This window comes from Balaenoptera acutorostrata, chromosome X, assembly GCF_949987535.1.
Source record: "Balaenoptera acutorostrata chromosome X, mBalAcu1.1, whole genome shotgun sequence".
Taxonomy (NCBI): domain Eukaryota; kingdom Metazoa; phylum Chordata; class Mammalia; order Artiodactyla; family Balaenopteridae; genus Balaenoptera; species Balaenoptera acutorostrata.
In genome coordinates, this window is record NC_080085.1 from 99,280,472 (window position 1) to 99,294,056 (window position 13,585).

General features: G+C 44.0%; 1 protein-coding gene across 4 annotated transcripts in view; it reads right to left on the minus strand.

Annotated features, from left to right (window-relative positions):
• Positions 1-1,683: 1,683 nt before the first annotated feature.
• Positions 1,684-13,585, minus strand: part of AMOT (angiomotin) — a 59,524-nt gene continuing 47,622 nt past the window's right edge. For all 4 annotated transcript variants that reach the window (XM_057538425.1, XM_057538423.1, XM_057538424.1 and 1 more), the window contains 5 exons: positions 12,888-13,078; positions 5,272-5,394; positions 4,259-4,491; positions 2,456-3,124; positions 1,684-2,103 (listed from right to left, as the gene is read on the minus strand). In XM_057538425.1, coding sequence (XP_057394408.1) covers positions 2,006-2,103; positions 2,456-3,124; positions 4,259-4,491; positions 5,272-5,394; positions 12,888-13,078 — 1,314 coding nt within the window. In that variant the 3' untranslated portion in view covers positions 1,684-2,005. The remainder of the gene's footprint in view (positions 2,104-2,455; positions 3,125-4,258; positions 4,492-5,271; positions 5,395-12,887; positions 13,079-13,585) is intronic.

A 13,585-nucleotide genomic window follows, 5' to 3' on the forward strand; every position in this document is an offset into this window, starting at 1 on the left:
CTCACCACATACAAAATAATTCCTTTTAGGAATGACCAAAAAAATATTGTTAAATATACCATTCCTACACTCGCAGAGGAACCCTGTAAGATGATCCGAGATAGCCAATCCCATAGCAAGAAAAGTGAGGTTGATTTCTTAGGGGGATGTTTGTTTCATGTGACTCAGTGTTGAAATAAGGATCAGGAAAGGGAAAACCTTGCAAAAGGCACCGCAGGAGAGGCAAGGTAGGAATTCAAAACCTTGGACAAATTACTCAAGCCAGGGACATTTTCCAAAATGCATGTGCCCTGGGCCGTGTCAGTGTCTTTTCTTAAAATGGGGCTTTTTGTATATAAGCGTTTCCCAAATTAAGCATGGTAATCGGCAGAGTGGAAAGCTGTGTTGTGTGATCTTGAAAAAGTCACTTAACCTCTCCAGGTCTCAGATTCCTCATTACTAAAATGAGGGGGTATGGCTATATTGCTAAAGTTCCTTCCAGCCACTATGCCTCACAATGTAATATATCAGGCCTACTCTTCTATGAATTTGGTTTCTAACTAACACATCCCCAAACCTCTACCCCCCCACCCTTACCTAATACCCCCCCACTCCCCTCACCCCCCCAATACCCCTGAAAACTGATCTTAATGACATTGTCTATGGATTTGTCACCTTAATGAAGGGCAGAGAGGCGACACAGGGCAGAGACCTGTGGCAATAGGCAGCCCTTCTGTGTCCCTGGAGGCAGACCTAAGGCAAAGCTTGCAGCCATGGCCTCCTTGGTCCCTGCCCACATGTGCGTTTCCTGCTGCTCTCCAAAGGTATTCCAAGATGGAGTCACTGGCAGTGAGAAGAGGTAGCTGAGGGTACTGCTGCAGCCCTCCTCTCCCCTGACTGCAGCATAGTACTTTGGGCTTCTGATGCTATTCCCTTGGAGGTGATAGTCATATATGCCTTTTAAGACGTATGCTAAGAATTTGGGAAAACAACATGAGTTATTTCAAAGTAGTCACCAGAAATTCAAAGCATTCAACCTGTCAACAAAAACGCTTCCTCATTTTGCAAATGATTGGCAATTTGAGACTGGTGACACAGCCAGTGAGTTTGTGCTGGAGAAGAAATAAACACCAAGCAGGTTGGTCTCGGGAAAGGCAAGCGAGCTATGTTCCTGGCTACACACAGACCACACAAGTCTGCATACAGCACCTCATGCAACTCTCCATCAAGGCCTCGGATGGTCTAACTCCCTACGAGAGAAGAAGTTGTACATCACTCAGCTAATTTACTCTCCTAGCATCTGAAAGCAATATATTAATTATCCAAATGCATAAATTACTCCACAGTATATATATGAATGTATGAACCTCCACGAGGGAACCAAAAGAATCCACTTCCAAAGCACCACTGAAATAAAGATAAACACAATCTCCTGGCCCAGGGTAGCTGGGAAATTGGGAGGGAAAATTAGCTCCAGCACCCTTCCACACCCCAATACTCCCTACCTTTTCTCCAGTTTACATAGCTCTTAAAACTATTCCCTTTCATGCGCCCGAGGCGAGAGCTCTCTCTGGATGCTGCCTAGATGGAAACTATACAAAACAGCACACACCCAAATCCTCTCTGGCTTCGACTTCTGAACTACATGTTACACACTGTCTTCCAAACATACTGTGCTCTTCGGTAAAAGAATGATCCAGAATATGGAAATGCTAAACAAATTTCAGCACATTGAAAACATTGATGTATATCCAGCTATTAACAGTCCCAGAATTTGTATAAATCCAAACAATAAACTTTAGAGCACATTCTGATTGATCTGGCTTTAGAGGTACTCTCTAAGTGTACCAGAACAGACTGGAGTTCATATGGTATTACCTAAGTACTATGTTGTTTCAATAAAAAGTCCCTTTAAAAAACATCCCCCCACCCAACCCTTGTCCTCACCCTCAAAATAAGAACAAACAAAAGGGAAAAATGATTAAAAGCATTCTTGCTGATAAACTGCAGCTCTTGATTAGGCCATTTAGATGAGATATTCCACCATTTCGGCATCAGGCTCTTGTCCCAGGATCTGAATGGGAGCTTTTCTTTCCAGAGTACTGGAGTGGAAAACAGGGCCATCTAAATGGAAATAAGGGGTTAGAAAACACTTAGGGACAAGGCGAGAACTCAGATTTTAGAAGTGGCTTTAGAGCCCCCATTAAGCCTATGGCAAAGTGACACTGGCCCACTACACTCCCCGTCTTGTTCACCTGAGCATTTACTTTTACTGGGAAAATGACCTTGACTCATCCCCGCTCTATCCTGGAGAAGTCATTTACAGACTCACTGCCCTTATCTCCTCTGATTAATCCGCTTTAGAACTTGAAAAGCCCTGCCCATATGACCAGCTGTGCCTAAACAACAGGCCAACCACCCAACCTGTCACTGAGGGCAGAACCCAGGGCTACCTGATCCAGAGAATTATTATTACCTGTCTTATCTGGATTGCAGCTCAAACTTGGTATAGACAAACGACGTGGTCCAGACCCGGCAGCTGGACTTGCAGGAGCCTCAGCCTGAGCCAGAGCTGGAGCTGGAGCTGGAGCTGGAGCTGGTGCCTGAGTCTGAGCTGGAGCAGAAGCCTGAGCCGCTGCTGAAGCCAGAACTGGAGTTGGAGCCGGAGCTGGAACCGCAGCCGGGGCAGCTGGAGCAAGCTGAACCGCAGCAGCAGCGGCAGCAGCAGCAGGAGCAACAACAGCAGCAGCAACAGCAGCGGCAGCAGCTGGAGAAACAGCGGCAGCAAGAGCAGCAGCAGCAGCGGTCGCCGGAGACGGGGCGGCGGTGGCGGCGGTGGGCACGGCAGCAGCGACAGCCACTGGAGCAGCAGCTACCATGGTGGTGGTGTTGGTGGCAGCGGTGGCGGTGTTGGTGGCGGCGGTGGCAGTGATGGCGGCAGCAGTGGCGGCAGCGGCAACTGGAGCAGGAACAGAGATGGGAGCGACAGCTGCGGTTTTGTTGGGTTCCGTTCCCCGTTCTGTTTGCGTGCTGCAGTCCCGGCTGCCTGTCTTGGAGTGAGCTGACAGTAGCGGAGTCGAGGGCGGCACAGGCGAGGGGGTGGAAGGGACAGACTCGGCACGGTAGTCTCCACCCAGGAGGATACCTACAAAGGAGAGAGGGAAGGAGCTTAGAAAACTACAGGCTATTCCAATATAGACATCTGATTACCTCTTCTTCCTTGCAGGAGGTTCAGGAGGAATAGGGATGGTCCCAAATTCTCTACTTTTGCCTCCAGTGAACCCAGGAATCAGTTTGTCAGGCACCTCCCACCGTGGCTAAAAGCTTCTTTCAGACTTGGCAGATCCCTTCTGGTTCTCATTCTCTAATCCCCCAGCGAAACGTATTAAACCTTTAAGTGTCCTGGGTATCTGTTCTGATTTATTTTTCCAATGGTGATTGATTTCCAACGAGCTGTCAGAATGCTTCTACTTGGTTCCACTTATAACCAACACCAGCCATTACCAAACAGCTGGAAAGGATCAGGGAAAGAAGTCTGTGGTCGCAGAGGAGTGTGATAGTAATTGTGTGATCTAAGGTTCTAACCATGACCAGGGTCCCCCAAATACCTACTCTAACCAAAGGACACTGCAAGTGTCAGAGGACCAAGAAAGGTATTAGAAGCAACAAAGAGAGCTAAAATACAAATATATATAGCTTGTTTCCTCAGGCTCCAAAAATGTGCCTCGTGGTATCCACAATACTTCTGGGGTTTTGATTAGAGGGGAAGGAATGGACAGGAATGGAATGAAAAAGTACATTCTGTTCTCATCTCAGAATATTCTGGTAACAGAAACCTGCCACCCAGCTCCATTTAGCTTAACTAGAACTCTGCGTCCTCCTATTATATGGGAGGAAAGAACACAGAAAAAGCTGGAATTTTGAAATTTTCAATGACACGAAAGCCACATGGGCTTTGGACAAAGACAAAACGTTCCGCAGGGCAAAGGCCAAAGCTGAGAATTTTTAAGAGGAAATTGAAGTTATCTTCTTTCCCACCCAGACAGAACTCAGGATTCTTATCGTCTAGGGCTGTGGCTTCAACCAGTGTTCTCTCAGTGAGACTTCATGGCGTCTCCTAAATATGCAGTCAGCCTCTCAGGAGGACAAAACCCAACCCGGTATATCTTCCTCTCTAGAAGTGGGACCATTACTCCTTCTCATTGCCACGTGGGCACGTATCCAAGTCAGGGCTCTCTTTAAACGTGTCACTTTAATCTTCCTTATTTACTGTTATTACCTAGGCTCCCCTTCCAGCTCTTGTCATCCCGCTTCTCTTCCATGATGGGGGTGCCGGTCAGGGTGGAAGAATGGGAGAGTAAGCCTGATCCAGCATTGGAAATGGACATCAGAGACTTTGCCGGCCGCATGGATGACAGCTGCTCTGTCTTACTTGGCTCCTTCCGGGAACGCTGCTGGAGTACCTTGATCATGGCATCCTTCTCAATAATCTGGGCATGGAGGGTCTTAATCCTAGGAGCCAAAGACAAAGAACATATAAAACATTGTTGCCACCTCCAGTTTCTGGTCTCACTACCTGCATGGACTTGAGCTTCCGTTATCTTTCTGACTAGGGGGCGGTCTACTTATTTCTGAGTTGTAAGGCAAGAGACAGTGTGCAACAATTTTTAATGCACACCCATATGGGCACAGAGGAACATCCAGGAGTTGTCACTTAAACCTTAGGAAGCCAAAGAAAAGTATCTGTGAAAAGAAGGGCTGTATATGAGAGAGTAAACTGATGTAGTGGGGACCTTAGTGAAGAATCTGAGTCAATGGAAATGATGAGTCAGTCAGTGAGAAGATGAGAACTTCTAAGAATGGGCTACTTTGGCTAATAAGTAAATGATCATGTGCTTGTAAGAGACATCAGATGCCCTGTCTCCGAGTTTGAGTGGATGTTCTTTTACCAAGCACTCTGCTGTACCACAGAGTTGAGGTGCAATGCTAGAAAGAATACCTCAGAGTGCAAATACCAACAATTCAGTTCTGGCAGAGGGCATATGGAAGCAATTTACCAAGGACAATGGGGAAAGCAATGTTACTTGGAATTCCAGAGTTAGTGGGAATGATCAAGGTAAAGGTCATTGCATCTCAAATCCTAAATAACAGGCTGGCAGGGGTGCAGGGGTCGGGGGTGGCTGCATTATCAGGTTCCCCTGTTGTGAATGAAGATGCTTGCCCTTCCCTACTGACCTATCTGGTCTCCATAACAACTTCTCAGATCCACCAGAGTCCAGATCAACATTTTACCTGCCCTCCATGTCAAGGCAACGCTTGTTGGCCATCAAGATTTCTTCTTCCTCCTTCTGGATGCGAGCTTCTAGAGCTGTGTCATAGCTGGTGTTAGGAGAGTGGCTGATGACTGTTGTGTCCCTGGGAAGGAAAATGGCAGTGATAATGATGGGAGGGCAACAAAATCTCTGTCCTAAGTCAAAAGCCTTAGGCTGGAAAGCCCTACACTGAAATCAAACTTATTAGGAATGGTTGGTTTCTGGGTGACTTACTGATAAGAATCTCCAAGATGGGAAGGTTCAGCTTTCAGAGCTAGAAGAGGTTATTGACAGACATAACTGCAAAAGTCAGTGATGGATTCTATGAGAAGTGCACAGGCTTGCCTTCAGAACTAGAGAGACACCCTCCCAAAACCTCTGGCAGAAAGTCCCTTCAAGTTTGTAGATCATGACCAGGCAATAGGAAGATATTCATATTTCCACTTTATATGATTATTTATATTACATATGAGATATGCCCACTTTATTCTCATGACAGTCATGAAGGGGAAAAGGCTAGACTTTGAAGGAAGTCAGAGAAAGTACCAAAGAGCTATTGCTACATTCAACAGCAGTAACTCCACCTGAGTGTTTGCTAGAAATGAACTCTAGACATGTCAACAGCCAAGTTCAGGTAGGGCATGGGAGCTGAGTGAGAAGCAGGGCCTTTGAGTCCGTGCCCCTCGATTCCTATCCAAGCTATATCTGAAACATTCAAGTGCCGAATCAATGAGTCTCCCCCAACTAAGTGACTAATCTCTTGCCAGAGTCCCAGCTGCATGAGGGACCATCATGTTCCATCTGAAAGTGTCTCAGGCCATTAACTCAAGGGGTAATTAATAAGGAGAAAAGTGTGTGTGTGTGTGTGTGTGTGTGTGAGAGAGAGAGAGAGAGAGAAGAGAAGTGAGGAAAGGAGAGGAGAGGAGAGGAGGGGAAAGGATGTAACCCATGGACAAGGCTGATGTTTAAACAGCACAAGTCAAAGACATAATGGGAATCCTATACCCTCCTGATAAGTGATGTCATGCATCTTTCTTTAGTTCATTTAGAACTAGTGGTAGAGAAAAGAGGGAAGGGAAGAAAGAAAACTGGATCGTATTTGAGTAACTTGGAGGGAAAGAAAACGAGTTTCGGAAGAATGTTGATGTAATTATATTGGTCTTAAAGAAAACCAGACTATAGGCTGGGGAAACAATGAACTGGCACTGCTGCGTTATACTTCCTCTGAGAATGAGGGTCTGTGGGAGAACTCCAGGCATCTTTTCTGCTGGCAGCTGGTTATGTCCTGTTAGCATAGAGATTGTGACCAGTGCAGATGGCTGTGAAGGAGCAGGGGAATGAAGAGGCAGAAAGCTGGTATTAAAGTTGGGGAAGTTTGGTGAGCTTCTGCAAAACTACTGTTCCCCAAAATGCTTGCACCTTATATGCGAGGCGGAAACAATTCATTTGAATGGTGAAATAATTGGAGAACAAGAAGGGAAAGGACCACAGTGGCTTTCATCATTTGCTAAATTCAAAATATTTTAGTATCTCGGAATTCTACACTTGCTCTAGTGCAGTTCACTTGCTTGTAGTCCTACTGGGAATGGCCCCTGTGTTCCAAAGTACCCAAGAGGAAGCAGCATTGTGTAGTGTTGAGAGCACAGGCCCTGACTACAGGCCACGCCAGGGTCAAGTTCCACTTTCCCTAGTCCTCTGCCACTAACAAACTTTATGAGCTCAGGGATTGGGTTAACTGCTCTAAGCCTCAGGCTCCTTGTTTGCAAAATTGAGATAATAATTATACTTATATCTCATGGGATTTTGGGGGGGATGAAATGAAAGTGTGCATGAAAAACATGCAGTGCCAGGCACAGTAAAAACACTCAACAAGTTATTATTAAGAGAGAAAAGTGCAGGTAGAAAGAGAATAACATGCAAGAGAGTATGAGTTGAATGAATTCCAGCTCTTGGTATGATCCTGGAGGCGATCCCTGAAGTGCAGAGTTCCAATGTGATGGCAGAGGCTTCAGAGCCGGGCCTCTTTTAAAAGTGCATAGTGTCTATGGACACTGGGGACTTGAACGTACGGTTTGTCCCTGGGGGAGCCACTTTCATTGCATAAAAGACCATTCTGGGGACACAGAGCCCTGCCAGCTAATTGATATGGACACTGTGAACTCCTCAGGAATGGAGCCTGAAAATGTGGGGCACTTAGTGAATTCCTACAGAGCTGCCAGGACGGCCTTCGACATCAATCTTCCTTCTAGAAGACTGGGGCTACTGAGCAATGGCTTAAGCAAAAGCAAGCAGGCACAGCATTGGAGGGAGCAACTTGACCTGCTAACTTCCAATACTCTGAGCCTACCCTTAAGCACATCCGTAGAGAGATGCTGGGCTTGAAAACAACCTACAGACCCCAAACCGCATATCCCTGAATTACTATCCTGCACCTCAAATTCTTAAGGAAATGGTTTCTGGCAACTATTCCTCCAGTCATCTTCTCTCTCCTTCCTCTGATGAAGTTATCCCCGTCATATTACTTACATTGCTTTCTAGAATGTCACCCATGACCTCCTCCTAATTAAAACATCTAGCGGCCTTTTAAACTTCAAGGCCATCTTTTTCCTATCGGTAGCACCCTTTTGTTTATTTAAAATGGGAACTCAACCATGAGTGGAGCACTGCGTTTGAAGTTCCTGGGAGGCTGGAGAGTGGAGGGACGTGGGTAAGACTAGTCCCCGACTGTAGGGAACTTGCAAGGGGAGGGGAAAAAAGTAAATAATTAACTATTACAGAAATGAGTTTGGACTTTATTCCAATAGGCACTGAAGCTTATTAGAGCTTTTCAAAGGGAATGAAATGATCCAAGCTGTGGTTCAGGAAGACAGCATTATCTCTGCTGAAATGTAATGGACCAGTCAGAAAGGTTATAATCCCAGCAAGAGATATTGAAAACAGGACCCGGCGAAGTGGCAAGGGAAATGGAAACAGGCTACAGGAAGCAGAATTGCTAGAACTTGGGAGACTATTGAAATGTGGGTGTTAGGGAGAGGGAAGAATGAATGAGGACTTTGTTGTTTCTATAATTCAAATGACTAGAAAAGATGGCATACTGCTCGTTTTCTGTGATAGGAAACCAAGGAGAACTTTTTTTCTTTTTGGAAAATGCCTATAATGGGTTTTGATTTTAGTTACAGTGGACTTAAAGTGTCTTATGAATAGCCATGTAACAATATCCATCCAACAAGTTGCTGAAAATTCTAACTTTAATCTTTAATCTAGAGATGTCAGAGTTACTATTTGAAGCTATAGTAGAGAACAAGGTAACTAAGACAGAAGGTAGAATGAGAAGAAAGCAGAGAACGGAACCTGAGAAAGGCCTCCACAACGCAAGACTAGGTAGACATGTGTCACATGTGTGACCAGTTTCTACCTTCTGCTTTCCCTTCCTTTACTTCCTTCTTTCCCAGATTTACTTTGTCCCAAATAAAAGTGAAACATTGCACATTCAGAGAAAGGTAACAACCTGATTCAGTAAGTGCAAAGAAATAAATTACTGGTTGATCGGGTGTGTTATCTTTTTATCTTTTTGCTGCTATTCAGAAATAAATCACCATTTGTGAGCTGAAACTAAAAATCTGCACTGCCAAATCAGTTCTTCTGAGGTGAACTCCTACTTGGTAGCAATCTCCCTCATCTACATTAAGCATCTGGAGAGGAATCTCTAGGAACACAATAATATGAAGTTATAATATAGGCCATGTTTTTGTGATTATTTATAATAGTCTAAGAAACTAAATAATAAGCCTCAAATAGTAACTCTTGAACAGGTAATACTCCCTATCTCACCATCTTTGAAATCATCCTATCTGGGAGGCAGCAGAGTATATATAGCACTTAAGGTGTCAAAAATGTAGATTTAAGAAGTCCTGGTTCTTCTGCCTCTTAGTAGCTGTGTGATCTTAGGGGAATTCTTTAATCTGTCTGTGCCTCAGTTTCCTCATCTGTAGAATGGATACCAGTACTTCTCTCAAAGAATTATTGTGAAGATAAGCAATAATTGTAAAGCGCTTAGAAGCGTACCTTATATAGTAAACACTACATGTGATTTCTTGCATTGACAGCCTTCCCTTTGACAAGAGATGCTTCACAGAATCAAAATGCCGGAATGGGTATAAAACAGATAACCCAATATGTTTTCTCACCTGAGAAAAGACAGATGTCTATTCTTATATTAAAAATCTATATTTTATTATTCACAGTGGCCAAACACTGGAAAAAATCCGAATATCCATCATCAAGTGAATGCATAAACTGTGGTACATCCATGCTATGGAGCACTACTCAGCAATAAAAAGGAATAAACGATTGATATACGCATTAACTTAGAGCAAGCTCAAAGTAACCATGCTGAGTGAAAGAAATCAAACAAAAAAAGTACATATTATACGGCTCTTTTTATATGACGTTCTAGAAAAGGCAAAATTACAATGACAACAGATGTTGTCTGGGGTCAGGCATGAGAGGAAGGGATCAAGTTAAAGGGGCATAAGGGCACTTTAGAATGTGTCCTCTATCTTGATGGTAGTAGTGGCTACATTATTATATACAATTACCAACATTCACCAAACCAGACACTTAAAATAAACGGTTTTTAAATATGTGAATAATACTTCAATTGAAAAAATTCTACAACTACCATTGTATGACCCCAGCAACACTTCCTAATTGCGCAACTTATTATTTATGTATGAGCTATTATTTTACAAATATATTAAGTTTGAGATATTTAATATCTCATAAGCAGAATACACAGAAACCGAGCAGGCTGGTACAATATGGCACTAGATTTAAGGATTTAACTTGTATAGAGTTAGAAAGCATTTCCTTTCTTCTTTTACTTCTTCCTTTCTCCCTCTTTCTTTTTTCTCCTTTTTTTTCCTTCCTTCATTACTCAAACATATGTTGAGCACTTTCCATCTGCAGCCAATATCCTAGGCACTTAAAAATTATTTTGGGGGGCTTCCCTGGTGGCACAGTGGTTAAGAATCCACCTGCCAATGCAGGGGACACGGGTTCGAGCCCTGGTCTGGGAAGATCCCACATGCCGCGGAGCAGCTGGGCCCGTGAGCCACAATTACTGAGCCTGCGCGTCTGGAGCCTGTGCTCCGCAACAAGAGAGGCCACGATAGTGAGAGGCCCGCGCACTGCGATGAAGAGTGGCCCCCACTTGCCACAACTGGAGAAAAGCCCTCGCACAGGAATGAAGACCCAACACAGCCATAAATAAAAATAAATAAATAAACTTTAAAAAATTAAAAAAAATATTTTGGAAGAAAATAGAATATAAAGCCTTTACTACAGAAAGGGGTGAAGAGCAGAACCTTGGTCAGTACATTTAGGGTTGGGAGGAGGGAAAGTGAAATCACTGGACAGAAAAGAAATGGCAAGAAGAGATGTTGGAAGGGAAGGCAGAAGAGCCCACAGGTTCTGAAACAAAGTTTTCTGAATGTTACTTTCCAAATTTGAAATCTCATAAAGAAAGAAAGAGAGGAGGAGAAGGAAACTAATCTCCGTGGCAGAGCATAAGAAGCAAATCTTTGGAAAAATAGTATAATCTTAGCAATAGAAGGGTCTGGAGCAATCACCTAGTCCAATTCTCTCATTTTACAGGAATTCAAATACAATCTCTCAGTCTCTTCTGTGGGTTGTATTAATAGGCATGCAAAAGGTACACAGTCCAGATATGGAATGTTTGTCCGGGGAACTATTACAAAGTGTTCCTATTAGGTGGGAACTGGCTGCTTTTTACCATATTAAGTGATAAGCATGCACATTTTACTGAAAACAGTGATTGCATGGAAACTTTCTACCTGGTGATTTAAAGGAATTCAATTTAAATTAAATCTGTTTTATGGGAGCCAACAGATTCTGGAAAGAAATCCATCTGAAAGGGGATTCTCCCAATATTCAAAACTTTCCAGGGAGGAAGGAAAGGGGTAGTTTCTTTATACAAGGCCCCCAAATGACAACCTCCTAGCTTTCCTGCATTTTGACCTGGATCTATTCTGAAATCAGTTTCAACAGTGAACTTCCCAGCACCGAGAACCCTGGCTTTCCAACATTTTCTCACACCGCACACCTTCATGAGCTGTATCTTTCTAAGTTTCTGCCCAAAGATGACAGGAATGTCCTGCACCTCTCTGTCAGTGTTAGGGTTTCCTGAATAACCTCTGAGCAAGCACTGGGCACAGGTGTTTTCTTGGGAACCAGCAGCTAAAATTACACTTCATTCTGCTTCTAAGCTGCCTACAAACTTCTCAACCATCTTCCAGCCCAGCTGGGGCTTCTCTGCACTCTATTACTACACTGGCATGGACCAAGCACACCATTCTCAGACAAAAAAAAAAAAAAAAGACAGGTAAGCTTAAGCCCATGAGGACCTCAAAATCAAGGCACAGGCAATTTCAATCTGTTTAAGGTTTATAGGGGGTATCTGGAGATGGACAGAGCATGTTAGAGAAACGTAAGATGTCTTCCTGAAGAATTGGGAATAGGTTTACAAACCACCAGTCCAGCTTTTAAGCATTGACCTCCCTCTGATTTGGCATGAGAAGGACTCGAGAATAAATGTATCCACTGTCCCCTCCACACACATATTCCAACCCAAAGTGTGGCAAGTGCTGCCAGACGCTGCCGGCTCACCACATTTAGGAGAATGCTAAAAACAACGCCATGATTTTTAATAACTTTCTGGATAGAGACCTATCTGGGTGCAATATGGTATAGCCTGCCTTAGATACCCAACTCCAGACCATGGCTCTGTCTGTATCTCCAACAATCCACATCATCTCCTGATTTGAATTTAGTTTTTGTTTCTTTCCCAACTGATGATTACAAACAGCAGCGAGACAAACTGGATAAGAGCACTGTGTCCTCCAAAGAGCAATAATAAATGTTTATAATGAGAAAAGGGGAACGCATAAAGGGCAAAAAATGAAAACGCCTCCTGCCACTTTCTCTCCCTTACCAAATGGAATGTGACTGCTTACATGTGATGAACTTGGAGGCACAGAGAATGTGGGCTTCAAATATAGACCTTCTCAAAGGGCAGGGATGGATTTATGTTCAGCACAGCCTTTGGCATACCTTGGACAAGCCAGAGCTATCAAATGGCAGTAGCCACTCCTGAGTGACATTTAGTTTCTGAGTGGAATTTCTCTGGAGAAGCTTTCATTCCAGTCCTGGGGCTAAACAAAGAAACCTACACATGTGGCTGAAAGAACCTGAGGCTTTTGGGGAAGGAGGTGTGCGGACGTTCAGTTGATCCCATCTGCAATTGTTCTGGCTCCTGAAGAAAGCTGAACTATGATTCCAGTAAGTTCGTCAGTAATTTTAATTTACAAATCTCAGACCCTCTGCCCCACAGTTGTTCAGTCTCTGCATAACCAGATTGAAGAAAACAAAAACCACACACTTAAGCAGAAACTGAGAAAAAAGAAACAGAACATTATGGGAAAAAAAAAACACTGGAGAATCTATTAATCAGTCACTTTTCTGTTCTCCACACCACCCCTGCCCTTCATTCAGGGACTCTACCAGCCAGCTACTTACCTCTGAGCAGCTACGGTGGCAGCAGCATCCAGAGCAAAATGTCTCATCACATTCTCCTCTAAATACTTCTGCTCCCACTTAGTCATGTCAGCTTCCAGGGCCAGGATTCTCTCCTCCTTCTCACGAAGGAGCTCCATCAGTGCAGCGGCATTGTATTCTGAAACATTGGTGGGCTGAGAGTTGCCCTGGCGCTGTTGGAGGAGATACCGAGACCCCTGATGTTAATGAGTTAGAACCATAGTGGCTGAGTCCCATCTGAAGAGCCCTTATTTTTGGAAAGGATTACTGCCCAAGTCACTTCAGTTTGGATTCTGATTCAGAAGCAAGGGGAATTCATAGGCTCTCTACCTCGGGCTTGAGTATGAGACTCTCGATCACGAAAGGAGCCTGCCATGTCAAATGGTCATGCTGCTCAGAAAGTGGATCAATGGTTTAAAAATCACTAGCCCTGCCGGCCAGCATGGTTCTCCATAGAAACGGAAATGAAAAATCTAGGATTTGGTCTCTGCCTTGCCCCTAAACTTGTTGTGTGACCTTAAGGGAGTCATGCCACCTTTCCTGGGTCTTGATTTTCTCTCATCTAAAAGTGAGGAGGTGTATGGCCAAATGATTCTAAAGACCATTTCTAACCCTAAAATGTCCAGGAGTCTATTTGTATAGCGTCTTCACTTCTTATAGGGCCTACTGTTTCTGGGGTT